The sequence below is a fragment of the Ixodes scapularis genome, unplaced genomic scaffold (genome assembly GCF_016920785.2).
Source record: "Ixodes scapularis isolate PalLabHiFi unplaced genomic scaffold, ASM1692078v2 PGA_scaffold3__209_contigs__length_174095766, whole genome shotgun sequence".
NCBI lineage: Eukaryota > Metazoa > Arthropoda > Arachnida > Ixodida > Ixodidae > Ixodes > Ixodes scapularis.
In genome coordinates this window covers 19173058-19190616 of record NW_024609868.1, presented here as the reverse complement: position 1 = coordinate 19190616, position 17559 = coordinate 19173058, and the positions used below count along the sequence as shown (strand labels likewise).

Here is a 17559-nt window from a genome sequence, read left to right as displayed (position 1 = left end):
ATAACTATGGTAAGCAGATGCTCAGTTATCAGGTTTTAAATTTGCTAAATCACATTGAAAAACATCTAGATTTCGGCGTGCCATATCTAAAATATAAACAACGAATTTGTTGATATTGATTACGCATATTCATCGAGATACAAATTTGTCATAGTACGTTATTGCGGGCTAGTTCATGTTTCTCTCTCTCTCTCTCTCTCTCTCTCTCTCTCTCTCTATATATATATATATATATATATATATATATATATATATATCACGTACGCCAGTATATCCTTTTTTTTTCTTTTTCTATTTTTGTATCCTTTTGGTTTCTTCGTGAGCCTGTTTTTCCGCTTAAATAAAAATACTACACTATTCCTGTGTTTTCGGACAGTTCTCGCGTTATGTATCCGCGAATGACTGGGAACATTAAACAATGTTTCTATTGTCTGCATTTTTAGTGTTTTCGATTCAGCGTGAAAATTTAATAATAATAATGCTTATTTCCAGTATAAGATCACGTTGGCAGTCGTGAAAAAAAAAGCTGCTAGATACAGCTTGGCGGGTTCCTGACCGCCTACAGCAGCAGTAGCAGAGTGAGGAAATAGTACAGTAATCAAAAGAGAAACACAAATGTACAGAAAATGATCGCTCTCACAACATTATTAGCGCAAGACTTTAGGTTATTACATTGTTGACATATTGGGCATGACGGACAAAGAAAATGAGCTTATAGTAATAAAAACTAAGCACGAACAGTAGTAAAGAGAGTAACTACACTAGTCATCAGTGAAAAAAGGGTGACCTAGCTGACTTCACTCGTCAATAACTTATCCCAATGAACACCTTTAGCTAAATACAGATTAAATAATTTAGGAACAGCGTATTTCAGCGTTTGTGTGCCGTAGTTTGTTCTCGGTGTGACCAACTCCTAACATTCAGCTCCGCGGGTAGGGTAACTGTGAATGTGTTTCGAGATTTGTGCAAGATTGATATAAGAAAAAAGTTAGCCTTTCTAACTTGCTCTACTTTTAGGCCAGTGGTAAGCCTGTAATCATATAATGTGTGGACATTTATGACATGACATTTCTTGAATAAGCGAGTTGCATGAAAGTCGAACGGGACATCTATCTAGCTCTAAGTGCTTTCTTTTGCAACACGTGCAAATTTTCTAGATTTGTAAAAGTCGTTGTACCCCAAACTAAGTGGCAGTAATATAAGCGGGAAGGGAGTAGAGAATTATATCATAATAATTTTACTTTTTCTGGCAAAATATAACGATGACGATTTAACATGCCCACAGCCCGGGATACCTTTGGAAAAAGGTAGTTTATATGATTTTCCCACGACATATTCTCAGAGAAGGTAACACCTAGGAGATTATAGGAATTTACTATTTCAATTTTGCTTGACTTTAGATTTAGGTCTTCTGTGATGTTTACAAGTTTATTTTTAGGGCGAAAGAGCACGGTTTTTGTTTTCTTCATTTATTTGTAACGCGTTGTTCAGACTCCATATTTTAATCTAGGCAGAGTCAGGTTTGCCATATCAATTGAGGTATCAGAATTATCTGCAGTAAAGAGTATACTTGTGTCGTCAGGGTAGTTGACAAATTTTGCATTTGTATTTATAATGGTAATACCATTAACTTATATATTAAAGATAAAATGATTTAAGATACTACCTTGTGGTACGCCAGAAAAAAAAAAAGAGGTTTAATGGTGGAAGAGTTTTCATTAATACTGGCATGTTTCATCCGATGCCCCAGATACGACCGTATTAGCTGTAAAGCGTGCCCTCGAATTCTATATTTATCTACTTTGGAAAGTAGAATTTGATGATTGAGACAGTCGAAAGCCTGAGTAAAGTCTATGAATACTCCAAGGGCCATCATTCTGCTTTCAAAGCTTTGCAAAATGAAATCTTTTAGAACAATTAGAGCGAATTAAGTAGATGGGTGCTTTCTAAAACTGTACTTGGACGCTGTTATCAAGTCATACTTAGAGAAGTTGGTTAATCGGGTATGAATGACTTTTCTGAGTGCCTTGGAAAACACTGGCAAAATTGAGATGGGTCTGTAATTTCCCATTTCAGTTACGCTTCCTTTTTTATGCAATACGGAGACTAGCGATCTGCTAGTGTTATCATTGTGCTATTTTTTGTCGTATCTTTTTCTCTTACTTTCTGTTTGTCAGTGATGATGACATTGTCATTATCTTAAAATTCGAATATTTTATATAAAAATACAAAATGTAAAAAAAATACAGGTTTCTTTATTACAAAATATAAACTACGCACTGCCGAACGCTCATTCTCCGGCCAAAGGTAGCGGCAGAGATCCGAAGGAGATGTCAAAGTTTCAGCATGAACCGATATATTAGTCAAAAGTTATAAATGATTTTCTGAAAATTTCAATGCTAAAATGGGGCCCACTTTCGCCCGTTTTCGGTTTCTGGGGCTCCGTCGGCCGCCATTTTCCCATTAAAATTTTCAGAAAATCACTTATCACTTTCGAATAAAATATCGGTTCGCGCTGAAACCTCGGAATCTGGTTGTGACCTCTAGCGCTACCCTTGGGCGGAGAATGAGCGTTCGGCGATGCATAGTTCACTTTTGGGGTGAAAAAAAAAATCCCTGTAAATATTTTTCGCGGACACTATATATGTATATACATATATATATAATCAAAAATATGATGATGATTGAACCGTACTTGATCGAATGAATCAACGTCTCACAAAACCCCCAAAAGCCAAAATATACGGCGTAGTAGGGAGCTACAGTTAACACTCGTGGAGCATGTACAAGGCTGGGGCCGAGATGAAAAAAATCTTGCGGGCGCCTTATCATCCGCTAGCCTTGTACCTGAGTGGTGACTTAAGCGCACTACTATGCCTCTCACGCGCTTAAAGTATTTCTAAACATGACTGATTTAGTGGTTTTCAATGACGCTCAGCAAGTTTCTAATTGGAATCACGTGTGTATTTTCACTAACTAAGAAGTTAGTAATTTTTAGTTAATTAGCGAACTAATTAGTAAGCATCACGCATTTTATGACGTCCGCCACCACGAGTAATGCGGTGTCGAGAAAATTACCTTTTACCTTTAATAAACTAATTTTAGGAATTTGAGTCAGTCTTCGCTGAAACACTCGGTGTCGGTATGCTTTACGAATAATATGTTATAAAACTCGAAACAACCGTCTCAAGTACGCTTTTCTGCCTTTTATACTTTTCGGAATCCTGCGCTACGTTTTTTTTTTCTTTATACATACATATTTTTTACTCTTATGTTATTTCTATAGTTAAGACGTTTTAGCATGTTTGAGCCGACGTTGAGTGCTCTGTTTCTCAGGCTTCTGCTAACTTGTGTCCTCCTAGCTTTTTTTTTAAAATCTACTTTGGAATGTATACTGTAGGAACTTTAGACTGCAGGGGTGTGCGAATGCCGGTTCGAATCTAATAGGTCCTGATTTAGTGATTTTCGAAGACGCTCAGCAAATTTCGAATTTGAACCGTAAGCTTTTTTTGACTACTTCAAAGCTTCATGAACCAATTTAATTCAATTATCCGCACTACGCCACCCATAACTTTTACAGTAAAAGGGGAAGTCACGACACCCCGCTTTCTTAAGAGTGTTAAATCTTGCGATGGTCACTGCGTTATTCTGTTGGAACCGGCCTTAGCACACCTCTAATTTCTAGTTTTGTAAGCTGCTGACAAATGCTTCAGAATCTTACTGCGTCATTTATATTGCTCTACTTGGAACTGCATATGGGCTGGGAGGGGAGGGGGGGGGGGGGGGGCTGCCTTTTGTCCCTACCTCTCTAAACCGTCTAGGCCGGAGACAATCCAAAATAAAGAGAAAATCGCGGCGATGCACTGAAATGGTAAGTTTTACGTCTAAGAGCGAAAGTACTTGGGTTAATTGAAACTAAATCCGCTTTGCTGCTATAAAGCTCCGACCACATCGCTGTTTCTTTCATTTTCTTTTATCAACTTTGTGCGTAATGAACGTCAACAGTATCCAAGACCGTCCAAGCAGAAGGCTTTTGTTTCCAAAACACTTTTCACGGTTCACTTAATTTAAAACCATGGTGGGAGCGCGGCAGCTCAGGCTGTTATCTGGCTTTTTTTTTTTTCTCAGTAACTATGTGCTCGGGGAAAGCGCTGCCATCTTGGAGATCACTTCGGTTAGGACACCCCAGGGCAAAGCTTTCAGATGTCTTTTAATGGCTACTTACTCTGAACCTAAACGGCTCCACAAAATAAAAACGGGTCCATACAGGTCCTCACGAACCCTCTCTATTAAACAATCGTTCCATCAAGAAGACTTTTTTTTTTTTGTTTAAAGCCAGCAGTTTTGCTTTTTGGTTCGAGAGCTGTGCAGAAAATACTGCAAGAAGGGTGCAATGGAGCGCGGACCCAAATGAATCTTCTTAATTGCCGAAATGATCAAGTATCAGCGGGACTTGTTGCTCTCCGAGGTCTTCGGGAGGCAGGTGCATGAGGTTTGCCGTATGAAGGGCGAAATATGTAGGCCGAGACCGTCGTGTTTAAACCGAAAAACACCTATAAACGTCTGCGAAAATACGAAATGGTTTAAACGGAAAGACACTGATTTTTTAAAGTGTTAAATTTTCGTCAGTTTCTTTTTTTTTTTCTATTTTACCGATAGTCACTGTTTGTAGCGTCGGTCTAAAGCTCACCCAAATATATGGATATCTTACAAATGAATAAACACCGAAAAACATTCGCCGCTTTTTGTTATAAAAGAAAAACACAGAAAAGTCTACGGCATAAACATAAGGTACAGATCTCCCGGCTGCGTTCTCTTATTGTTTTTTTCTTCTTTTTGGAAATAATAAAAAAAATGACAAAAACGCTTTTTTTACGTTTATTTGTTTTCTGACGAAGATCGCTTTTGTGTTGAATTATACATTTTCGCGTCTGGTGGCTAAATTAAAGCAACTTAAATGTTTCATATGCGTCAATCTCGATCGTACGCTGATCCGCCTCCTTCCAGCATGATTCTTTGCCGCAGACTTAAGCAGACGATTCTGGTACTCACAGCGCCATGTTGGAATCGTCGCTGATACACGTGAATTAGGGTTGCAACATAGTTTCTTCGATTAATTTATTCGTCTTTCGTTAAGTATTCGCTAGCATGCAGTTTACTCGTTGTAGTTTTTAGTGTTTTTTTTTCCTTCAACGTTATTTGTCGGGGTTAAGCTTTCTCCGAGGTAATTATCCACTTCATGGATTTGCATATCCTCGAACCCAGCTCTTCGTTCGAGCCTTAATTCCTTCGTCGTCTCGAATGACCCTGGGCCCTAGACTATTCGATCTCTCGCTGGCTTCTTAAGTACGCGAAAAACCGGAATATTCTCGGTGTTTTACGTTGTTTTATACTTATCCTTCGCCGAGTTAGTTAGTGGAGAAACATCGCCTGCTAAATTCTGCGGCCTGTGCTCAAAGAAAAAAAGCGAACGCAACGTTACAAAAAATATTATAATAAATACACATTAAAAGACATCCGCGTGACAATTAAATTGCTCTGCAGCAAATACTTCATTACCGAAAATTTAATGAAACGAAAGACAGCCAGACTAGATATGCTGGTAAAATTTACATTCGTTTTTAATGACCGTAAAACTTTTTCTTTTGTATTTCCGAGAACGCGTTTAGTTTTTTCAACGTGTTTTAATCAATGTGTATGGCCCTTAGCACACACGTATAGCTTTTTTTTTTTTTTTAACGAATTGCGAGACTTTTTTAAATAGGACGGCAGGTGACCTGTAGGTCTGCAGTATTGCGAAAACCGTGCGATTTCTGGTACTTTGCCTATGTCTTGTTCTTCTTTTCTTTTCTTTTTGCCTACAATTGACAATTTACAAAATCTAAAGTTGCTTTCAAATATCCGACTGCGTGCAAATGTTTTTTTGCAAAAGTCCCTGGAAGTAGGAACTCCATTCATTTGAAAACGATGATGGGGATTATTTACTGCAATTTCATTGAGTTACGATGCTGTCTTCTAAAAGCGACAACGAAACAGTAACTGAACCAAAATCTGATACTGTAAAAAAATTGGCACCTGGAAATATTCAGATGTTTGTTGTTGTTTTGTGAAACACACTGAATTAAAAAAAAAGAAAAACTGCTTTCATTTCGTGTTTTGCGGAGCTTAACATTTTAAGCAGCAACCTTCATTCACGTGTATTGCTGATATTTCAAACATGAGCAACTCCGTCGTCTGCTGAGTTTTTCTCTTCAAATAATATAAAAAACAAATAGAAAAAAAAACTTTGTAATAGAAAAATGGGATTTTTTTATGTTAGAGCGCTCGTTTATAAAGTTCTGAAGAGAGAAGGGAAAAGACAAAGACCATGGCATGGGCGAGTTTGATATCCGTAAAGCGCACGTCAGTCCTCGAGCCTAATGTTTCGTACCTGCCATGTCGAATATGACTTAATAAGACACCGTCCTATAAGCCCACTCACCCCATTTAACCAGGCAATCAAAAAGCTCCCGCTCTATCTCGAGGAAATGAATGAGGTGCCTTAGTTCTAAAATCAAAGAGTTGTGCACTGTAAGATAAGATTCAACCAGAAAAATGCAGTATCCACAGGTAACAGTGAGCATGACTTTTGAATTGCTTATCGCCCCCGCGATGAACAAGACCTAATCGTATGCTGAGCGAGACCTAATCATATTCTGAGCTTCGCCATTCGCTGTATTTTTTTTTTTTTGTGTGATCAGTTGTTATCGTTTTTTTGCAGAAAAGTAAACTCACGAACTTTTTTTTCTTAGAGTGTAGCAGCACTGAAATCGTTTTCGCGTTTCAAATACGCTATACGTATGTATAATCAAAACCAGCAACACAAAGTTTTTATTTATTTATTTTGCGGATAACGTTTGCGTGGGAGAGAGAGAGAGAGAGAAAGAGAGCTAAAGGCATGATGCTTGACACAGCCTCTGCTTCCCCCCCCCCCCCCCTCCGCCCCTACAGTTCAGCAGTACAAACAAGGTAGAATAAATAGCGTCATGCGCGAAACGCGCGGTATAAATGAAACGAGACAAGGCATATTAATATAAAGCATCGATTAGATTATAACAATGGAGCGTCTCCCATAAAACGAGAAGACGGAAACAAATACAATCTACACCAAAGATTAGAACGTTTCTCTCGCTTCTGCTGTATAGCATAATAGAAATTGCTTCTTCATCCTTCTGACATCAAGCGTGCAATCCATAACATTTCAGCAGAAAAAAATATTGTGGTAAAGGTTCGTAAAAAAAAGATAATTACATAAGTACTACTTGTCCGCCCAATACCTATGACATGAAAGAAACTTCCATTATACAAAAGAAAATGCAACATCATCTGTCATCAGCTCGTGTACTTCATCCTTTCAAAAATTCGTAGCTTGAAGCGTACAGCAAAATTTATAGCTCTGGCTGTATCAGACACATTAAAATTGTGGTTATGACAGAAAAAGAAATGTCGAATAGCACTATACAAAGTTTTGTCATGTTCGATTGATGTCAGGCAACAACGTCTTTATTTGACACGAAGGAAACGACAACCAATGTTTATAGTTTACATATTTTTTTATACATTTATTTATTTTCCTTTAAACGAACGTATTCCACTTTTGTGTCTTGGGAAAAATGCAATATATCTCCCTCAAACGGAAGAGAAAAAAAATATTATCATCCCGGTTTTGTGTTTCAGCAAATATTGTTCAAAGCAGCATGCCGGTCTATGAAGCCCTATCAAACCGACCTTCAACGAGAATGAAAACAAATAAATAACAACGTTATAACGCCGGTTGTTGCTGTAAACAACTCATCTCACATCTCGAAATCTTGAAACTTCAAAATCGACTGTAAGCAAGCGGCAATAAACAAATAATACTGTTCTGGGTGGTATTTTGGCGGATGACGTTCTTCTCTTCCCAGGCAAGATTGCAAATAACGTAAACAAACAAAGAAACAAGCAAACGTTTAAAAATAACAAAGGAGTACGAGTAAAGCTTCTCTAAAGACAATGAGCGAAACAAAATTTGAGTTCTTCAAGGAGAAAAAAAAAAAAAAAGGTTTCGGCGAAGAGAACGTGCCTCGACGCGATAAAGCCATCCTCACGAAGCCAGTTCCAAAGAACCCGGCGCCTCTATTTCGAGTGGGCTTCGGAGAACTACGAAGCGTTCAACCAACGCAGCGTTGGCTTCGCCAAGAAAAAAAATCTCTCTAGAAACATGCAATATCACGCCTAATACTGTACGAAACCCCGAATTGAAAAAGCCCTTGGAGCGAGAAAACGAAAACAAAACAGTTCAAGCACAAGACGTCTTTAAGAGAAAAAGGATTTCGAGTGTCACAAAGGATCTGACCAGGAATTGAAGACTGTTTGGTCTCGGGGGGAAAGCGAAGTAAAACGTACTGTCATGACGTCTATGTCGGAACAATAGTGCCTGGTTGATTCGTGGCAGGCTCTCGCGAAATCCGATGCGGGAATGCTAACAAAGCCATTTTAGGACAGAAATACTAAAAGCGATAGGTCGCGTGCAGTCGCGTAGAAACTATAGAACCTTCGGATTTGAGGGGGGCGCCTTTGGCGGGGGCTTAAATTGGATTGGCTTTTTTGAAATTCGTTCCTATGAACGGTAAGGTATGATCAAGGTGGAAATGCAGGGCTTGAGAAACACCCTCCTTTTTGAATGTTTATATACACGGGGAGCAAGTGTGCCAGAATACGTCTTTTGCGCATCGGAAGGTAAGGACGGGACGTTCCAGTCACAGGAGACAGAGCAGACGAACTTGCAGGCTGTATACTCTGTGGTGGAATGTGAGAGAGTATACATACAGAATGGTAAGGAGTGCGCGTCGGCCCTGTGTTTGGGGTCCTCGATCATGTTTTTTTAGTTTCTAATGAAGTCTCTTCTTAAGAGAGCGCTGTGGTAAATAAATTTGTTATAGCTACGTTTTGCCGAGTGTTTGAACTTGACTTGTCAAATATTGCGAGAAAATAAGCGTTCCGTGAGCCTTTGTGAAAACTCGTCGTCAGCACAGGCTTGGCTTTAGCGAACTCGGCTATGAGTTGTTGCCTACCGTCCTCCTTTGGCTAGGCGTGCTCACGACACGCCGAAATGCTATCGAAAATTGGAAGCTCGTGCTAGAGACAGAGCTTCTATGACAGATGTTGTTTTGCGGCTGACTATAGTTTGCTTGTGCGCCTTCAAAAGGGAGCATTAAATAAGACTCGTTGAGATAAACAACCAAGCTTAACGGAAGCGCATCTATGTTATAATTTCAAGATTGCATTTTCGGTGTTTCGCCGCGGAGACAACCTTTCTATGCTTCACGGCTGTCTTCCCACGTCGATATCCCCACAAAGAAGAAAGGTGCCGAGAATTCGTTTCGACTCCCGTTACACGAGCACGACATCGCGAGGAGGTGCGTCCACGTCTGGGTAGAGGCGCACCGCTCTACCGCAAGCACCGGAGCCGAACAAACAGTTAAACTCACCGACAAAACCCTTAAAAATAAAATGCTTGGTCTCGGTAAGAAGAGGACACAGCGCCGCAAATCCGTCGCATGTAAAACGATCCTCTTCCGACGACGACGCCGCCACCGCCCAAAACGGGCTGCATAATTCGAAGCTATCCCAGGACCCGAAAGATATTCCGTCTTCCGCAGCGAGGCCAAACAAGACACACACAGACACAGAAGACAAACAACATGAACAACAACGACAAAAAAGAAAAGAAAACAAGGAACAACGCCAAGAACCGAAATGTATGCCAGAGTGGCTTGTGCGCGTTCCCAGTGGCGCATTATTCAAATCGAGTTCGATATTATCTCTCAGTTTCCCGCTATTATCCCTACTTTAAAGTTTTGTCTCCTGTATACAATATATTTATAAAACTCTATGTCTGTGTGTTTGTGTGTTTTTTTTTTTCTACGTCGAATTGTTGTAGTGCTTGTACAACCTTCGCTGAGAACCGCTTACAAGAGGGAAAAAGCGTTTTAAGGTGTTTTTCTTCCTTCTTTTGGCTGTTTTTGTTGGTTCGCCTGGCGTTTACAAACGACGTGGAGTTTACAACGAATGATGCGATCGACAAGAACCTCTTCGTGTCTCGAGAGTGCGAAGCTGAAAATGTGAAGTAGCAATTGAGAACTCGTTTTCTTTTCCTTGCTTACTTGTTTCGCTTGGGTATAGCTCTTCCGCGTTTTTGGTCGTGTGTGTGTTTTTTCTCGTTGCTGATTTGATACTGGTGCTCGTAAAATTGTTATCTGGAAATCATTGTGAAATCACTGGGTAGGATTGAGGGCGCTGAAAGGAAAGCGTCGGCGTAAGCGAAGGAATCGTGAAAAAAACAAAAAACAATAAAACAAGACTGTATACTGAAGAACGGTGTTGCAAAGAGGATCGAAGGAATCCTCTTTCACCTTCTAGTGTGCATTCAGGCAAATGAGATTGAAGCGTAAGCGTAGTTGCCCCTTGTTATACGCGCTAATAGCTCTGCGACGTGGTGGTAGAAACTAATTATCCCATATTAAGTGTACGATTAAGATGTCGGTTCTAATGAAACTGTGCTTCTTGCGCTGACATTTGAATTGGCATATAGATGACGAGACCTCGAGTTATATTCTGCACGGAAAGGGTTCACAGGTACTACGAATGCTTGGGAGTAACAGAAAGATACAAAGGAAAAAAAAACACAAAAAACACGTTAACGTTTTTTTTTTTTTTTTTTTTTTTTTTTAAGCGGTGTTTGGTGCACTTAGTGCAAGTAACGTCGGGTCTTTGATACCCATATTACCATCGATCTAGTTGCTGACAGCTTACAAAATGCGATGCGTGGCGAGTCCCGCCGAGCATAGCATTATTATTTTGAAGCCAATGAGATTGCAGCATTAGCAGATAAGAATGCAGAAGAGCCAATCACGAAGCAAGAAGCCACGCCCCCTGCGTTTCTTAAGGTCTCGCGACGACCGGAAAATAACCGCCGCTCTACTCCATGCCACTAGTTGTGTGCAGTGCATGCGAAGGCAACGCCAGAAGGAGAGAGAAAGGGCGAGCGCCAGGAAGGTGGGACGGGAAAGGAAGGTGATGGAGGACGAGATGAGAAGAGAGCACTAGGAACGTTAGAGAAGAGAGGAGGCTTCCCTCCTGGGGGGGAGGGGGGGGGAGGAGGAGGAGAGGAGGAGGAGGGGGGGGGGGGAAAGCCAGCCTAAGATCTGCCTTCTAGTGCTCACCCTTTCTCCCCTCGCTTGGTGTTGTCTTCGCCTGTACTGCACGCAACTAGTGACACGTAGTATAGTGCCAGACTTTTAGACGTTACTGAAAAAGGTAACATATTACAATTACAATTACTTCACTGTAAAAAGTAACCGATTACAGTTACAATTACAGCCTCAAAAAAGTATTCGATTACTTCTCACGGTACTTTTCATTCAACTTTTTTTTTTTTTTTTATTACGGCACCATAATTCTTGGGGTCTCGCCGCTCAGTTGTTCCGAAAAAAATATAAAAAAGAAAGCCTTGACCGTTTTTGCTTAGAGCTGACTAAGTCACGTCAACACACCCTATCCCTTTCGTGAAAAAGAAATAAATAGAAAAAACCGCTGTTTATATACATTACTGCAAGAGGCTGAATAATGTCATTTTTCATACCCAAACGTAGTCTCCGGTGTACAAAAAAAAAAAAAAAAAAATGTACCCCAGGAAACGAAGCATAGTGAAGTGGCCTACTAATCCTCGAGGTCCCGTGCTTAATGTTTTCGAAAAAGGCAACAAAAATTGACCGCTGGCCAGAGCTGAGTGACTCCAGCACATCTGACTCCCCCCCCCCTTCCCCCCCCCCCCAAAAAAAAATAATAATAATAAAAATTGCAATGGTTAATTTATAAATCGATTACAGCAAAAAAAGTAATTCAATTACAGGGATCGTTACTTCTTAAAGGAAGTAATCGAAGCGTTACAATATTACAGTAAAATGCAATCAATTACAAGTAATCCATTACTTGTAACGCGTTACGTAGAAGTCTGCAATAGTGCAGAATGCCTCCCCGCGCTCAATGAGCGCGAGCGCTGGGATTATCCCTGAGCAAAAGCCGCATTTCTTTCTTACTTTTTGCACCTGCTTATGCGAAAGAGCGCGACGCCCTCGAAACCCGCGGCTACTACAGTGATGTAGACGGATTTTACGTACACATCGATAACAGCAACTCCACTCCACACTCGCAGTTTGGTATCCTCGTACGAATCCGGGCATGGTCATAACACTCAACAAAGTATACGAGAGAAAAAAAAAGTGTGTGTGTGTGTGTGGTTGAGGGGAAAAGGAAAAAGGGGGAATCATGGTTTTCTTTTTTTTGTAACTTGTGTTACTTAAGTTGCGCGAAAAGCGCTACGTCACGGGGGCTGTCTTCTTTCCGTGTGAGTGTTATCCCCGGCGAGGAAGCACAGTCGAGCTCTATGAACGCGCCGGGTTAAATTCCTGACAAACGTCACCTGAGGGAATCCTTCCTAGCTGGCACGGAGCACGCGCGAGAGAAACGCGGCGGCGCGTGCAATCTCAGAAACCGGAGTACAGTATATAGTATATAGTGTGTATAAATCTCGAGTGTTTATTATGGCCTTCCTAAATGAACTACCTGTGCCGAGGATTTCGGAATGTCCCGAGGGTTAAGCGCAGCGGCATCGTGAATCAGGTGCGTGCGTCCGCAAGAGGTGAAAGGTTCGGAAAGCGGATCGCTCGTTAATTAAAAGTTGCTTCGGGTATCGGGAGAGAAAAAGTTTTTTGGCACTGGCGTGCTCCGCGCGCAACCTGGGGTTCAGCGCCGCAAAAACGGTGTCAGAGCGTGATGGCGAGGACGCACTTCGCGGCGGAGTGGGCGCGCGGGGATGAAAACATCCTTCGTCGTGGACTGCATTCGAGAAGAGCTTTTTGAAGCGCCGCCAGCGGGCGGCTGTGCGGCGATCATCTGCGCGCGGCGTGTTTTTATTTTAGTACCGTGGATAAAACTTGCAACTGAGCGTTTTAAAGACATTTAATACGGAAGGAATCCGTGATGTCAGTATCTAGGTACTATCGGGGAAAAATGAAATGCGAACAGAGGAGCGCGTGGCTCGCGGTACAGGCTGCGCCGCCTGGAAGTGAGCCTAGGGGCGAGGGTGCGTGGCCTACTCCGACGTGTTCACGCCCCTCCCTCTGCGCTCCTCAAGCTTTAGCAGTGCGCCTCAGTGCGCTGAAACCTATCACCGCTATTCTTGCTGGCTCAGCGCGTGCGGTGCAAAGAAGCTCGCCGCACTCGCCGAGCTGGCAAAGATAGCGGTGACAGCTTTCAGCGCACTGAGAGGCGCACTGCCGAAGCTGGGGGAGCGCCAATCGAGGGGCGTGAACACATCGAAGTAGGCCACGCACCCTCGCCCCTAGGTTCACTTCCAGGCGGCGCAGCCTGTACCGCGAGCCACGCGCTCCTCTGTTCGCATTTCATTTTTCCCCGATAGTACAATTAAGTGACTATACGATTCGTATAGTTACCTAATTGTACCTAGACACTTGAGGTACAATACAGGTTCTTCACGTGTTCGTAATCTGCGATCCTAGGTACTTTTGTTCCCTGGTAACTGTAACAGTATCTTTCACTTCGTCTCGCGTATAGTTGTAGTGCAGTGGACGCTACGAATCGATAGGTGTAATCGAATATCAACAAAAGCTCAATTTCTCTCTCAATTATTCCGCCCCCCCCCCCCTAAAAAAACTAAATAAAAAAAATCTTGCCGGGACATCTACCGTACCATACTCGTTTCAAGAACTCGTTTCTTAGTAGCTATTTATAAACAAACTGCCGAGCGAAAAAGTACCGCAGTAATAACATGTATTTGTATACACAAATTAATTTTTGATGAACACCTAACCTGTCCTTTACAAGTGATCAACTGCAATTGTATTAAGCTTCATTTACGAAATAATTCGTTAAAATCGTGTAGCCTCAAAACTAAATCTAAGCGTCCTTAAAAAAAAAAAAAAAAAGTGGTCAGTAAATTTGGTTTGTTTTGCCCGGTTCAATGTGCCCGCTGGTCTGGCACTCTCTGACGGGCACCTTACGGGGCCAGGAATCGTGGTTTATTGTTCTTCTCCCAAAAGCTGAAAACAATACCGTGTTCAATAAAAGTGCTTTATTACACGAAATTAAAATAACTCAATAATTTCATAGTTACTCCAAGTATATAGTCAATGGCAGATAGAAAACCGCAAGATATCGAGGACCTTCTTATCGCTCCGCAGGCAATGACATCGCCGCATTGGTCGGTAAGACCACCGAAGAACCAAGTACAAAAGCAATGAGTCGTAACGCGATTTCCCACGCGTTACATTCCTTAAGCTTTTGGTGTCTGTAATTCCAGTAACAAAATATACTTCCAACTAAGGTCGCTGGACAAATCCTTTAAAAGTTTTCAACTCTAACATGCTAAAAAAAAAAGAAAAAAAACCCGTCAAACTTCTGTTTTTGTACGGTACATTTGCAGTTCTGGGGTATTGTGCAGCTCGACGGATCTGACATGTTGTGTGTGTCTCTGTTTGGCCCCTCGGGCCGCTTTTCTTCGGGCAGGTCGCTATTGCGGGACCGGTCGCATTCCCGAGATGCTTCTGAGCACGGGCTACCGTCTGCTCATCGTCTACCGGACCTCGAGCAACCAGAACGGCCACATCGGGTTCAGAGCCTACTACGAAGGTATTGTGTCCGGGGCTACAATCTCGGGCCCTCCAGGAATGCGGGCATCTCTATGGGGGGGGGGGGGGGGGGGGAGGGGGGAAGGGGGGGGGGAGGTGCTTGCGCTGGGTATGCGCCCCGCAAGTGCCTGCGGCCTCTGGGCTTTGAACCGGGATTGGAGAGCCCGGGGACTACGGACATCTCTTTGTCACTTTTTTTCTCTTTTACGAACGGATATAAGAAGCTCACTTTATTGCGCGGGAGGTGGAAATATATATCCTGGTGCACTCCAAGAAATCTGGAGTGTTTACTTTCCCGCTAATCACTTGGGGATAGCCAATCGCCGCAATCCACGGAGGGAGATTGGACGAGGACGAGGATGAAAATATGCTTAGGGCTAAAGGGAAAAAACAAAACAAACTCTGCACTGTGACGTCGATCAGACGTAAGCACGTGAAATTCCTACTATACGATTTGCAAACTTAAGATGGAAAAAAATGATTTACGGCGATTTTGCCACTCATTGATTACTAAGCGTTCAATCAAGATAGGGAATACCTACAGGCGATGGGTCTCTGTTGTTACAACTCAGAAGAGCCTCTAAAAGTTAAGGGATTCAGACGAAAGCCGCGTTCAAATCAAAACAGGCAACAAAACTGGCACTGTGACTTATACTCTAGCCTATATATTAAACATTAATAGCTCTGCAATTGGGAGGGCTTCTTTATTTTCTTATGTTCCTCGGGGGAACAGCAGTGCACACTTTATCTGTTTAGCCTTGTGTAAATTACAGGCTCCAGAAGAACGAAAAAACAATCGTGCAGATGATCGGCAAAACAACGAGGAGTTATGTCGCCACGGTGAATACTCTATGTTCTTCGAACTGCAAAAACTCACGCTTGGCTTTGCGCTCCTGAATGTCTACGTCCTCAGTTGCCTATGAAGTATGAACGCATATTTTTTTATTTTCTCTATTATCCGGGCCAAAGTCGCGCTAAATGTTATACGACCGCCAGTTTGCCGTGCCGATCCTGTCGCCAAAATCGTAGAAACTTAACAGAACCGAGAGTCTTTCAAGAGAAAGTGGCTGCAGTGCGAAGGAACTTTCTTTATTTTGTGTTGCTTTTATGTCTAGCGAAATTGCAGAATCAAACAAAAGCAAAATGTCGAAGAAAAGAAAAAGATTTCTTTCGTCGTACAAATCACGCGTTTCTTCAATCGTCGAGATTTTAAAAAGAAAAAAAAAACACTTTTGTTAAGGCGCGATTTTCGCCGCGCTTCCTCGGTTACGAACGAGGAGTGCTATCCGTGACCTCAGGGTGGAAAGCGGCGGGCGAAGCTTCCTTAATATTAGATAACTGTATGTCAGTCACACGAGCGTGCGTTTTATTGCTCTCCCGCTTTCCGTGTGGGTTCTCTTTTTATATCTATTTCTTTTTCTTATCATATACATATAGGATTTGCCGTAATTCGGTTTCTGTCTGACGGGCTAGAACTCCCGAGCCGCGCGCTTTTCAATGAAAGAAAACCAGAGCTCTAAATTTCGCGTTTTCCTTCTGTTTTATACCATGAGGCGAGTCGTGGCGAAGGCATCAATTCAGCTGGGCGAACCAGAGAGCGCTAAGACATTAGTTTCTCCAGTGAGACGACCTAGTCGACTGGCAAGAAATATAAATCAAGTCACAGCAATCTCCGCTTGCCTGTCTGGATATCATTGAGGCGTTGGAAATGAGATAGGACATAACGCCTTCCGAGTGTACTTCTGGTTCGCCCGTAGAGTTAAGAAAAGCGGGGAGTGACTTATTTTGTTCGCGCCTCTTCCCTGGTAAGGTGTGCTTCGGCGTCCTTGTCAGCCAATGTCGCAATCTCATCGTCTACGGAGCTATAATGGGGTGCTGAAGACTCACCAGTGCCCCGCATTTTTTTAAGCTGTGAATGCCTATAATGAGGTGGGATGTCAGTATACCACGGGGCACTGACTTGAGTAAGAATATTTGGTGTTCGCCGCCCACCCTCTACGAGTTAAATAGCGAGAAGTCTCCAATATTCTCGAATAGGCAACAACTATTTTTCGAGCGAAAACAGAGCAACAAATCAAAACCCAGTCTTTAGTGAGAAACCATTCCAAGTACATCCAACAATAATAAGCCTTCTACAAATTACGCAGTGTGGTCTGCGAAACCGCACGTCACTGTCCTTCACTAACAGATGCGACACCTCACGCAATCGTTCCATCGAGACACACGTCTCCTACATCAATTCCACAGAAAGCGAGGAACCCATTGCAGACGTTGTGCAGTACATTGGCTTAGGTCGAATCTCCAACGTGCCTTTTCATAACACACAAGCTACCGTCGTCGATGGCAGCAATCTTTGTGTTATTGTTTGCAATTTTCGGATGTTTTCTTTGCAGCGGTTTGCGGTGGCGACGTGGATCAAGAAGAAGGCGTGCTCCAGAGCCCCAACTATCCGGACGACTACCGGCCGAACAAGGAGTGCGTCTGGAAGATAACCGTGCCCGTGAATTACCAGGTGGCCCTCAAGTTCCAGTCCTTCGAGGTGAGCACGGTCACTTGTTTGGTGTACTCACTGAAGAGTTGCGAAGTGTGAACTCTCGATGGAAGAATATTATGAGGCTGTCGTCACATCGCGGTTTTGGAAATACACTTTCGTTTGGGGATTATTGCGTCCTGTTCAGGCCCGGGATGCAACCTGTTGTTCGAAAAAGGAGATTTCGATTGCGAAATGTGTTTTTTCAGGTCGTTAGAAGGCGGTTACCGGGTGGGTTTCTTCGTAACTTGAAGAGCTAACGATGGTCGGACCAACCGAGCATTACATTTCGCAACATAT

The 17559-nt window shown here is 42.4% G+C and overlaps 1 protein-coding gene across 1 annotated transcript in view; it reads left to right on the top strand.

The window, feature by feature from the left end:
• The window catches only part of LOC8026736 (tolloid-like protein 1), a 238705-nt gene that overhangs the window by 183634 nt on the left and 37512 nt on the right, over nucleotides 1–17559 (top strand). Inside the window, exons 7-8 of the mRNA XM_042292323.1 lie at nucleotides 14608–14730; nucleotides 17123–17268. Of these exons, the coding sequence (XP_042148257.1) occupies nucleotides 14608–14730; nucleotides 17123–17268 (269 nt within the window). The remainder of the gene's footprint in view (nucleotides 1–14607; nucleotides 14731–17122; nucleotides 17269–17559) is intronic.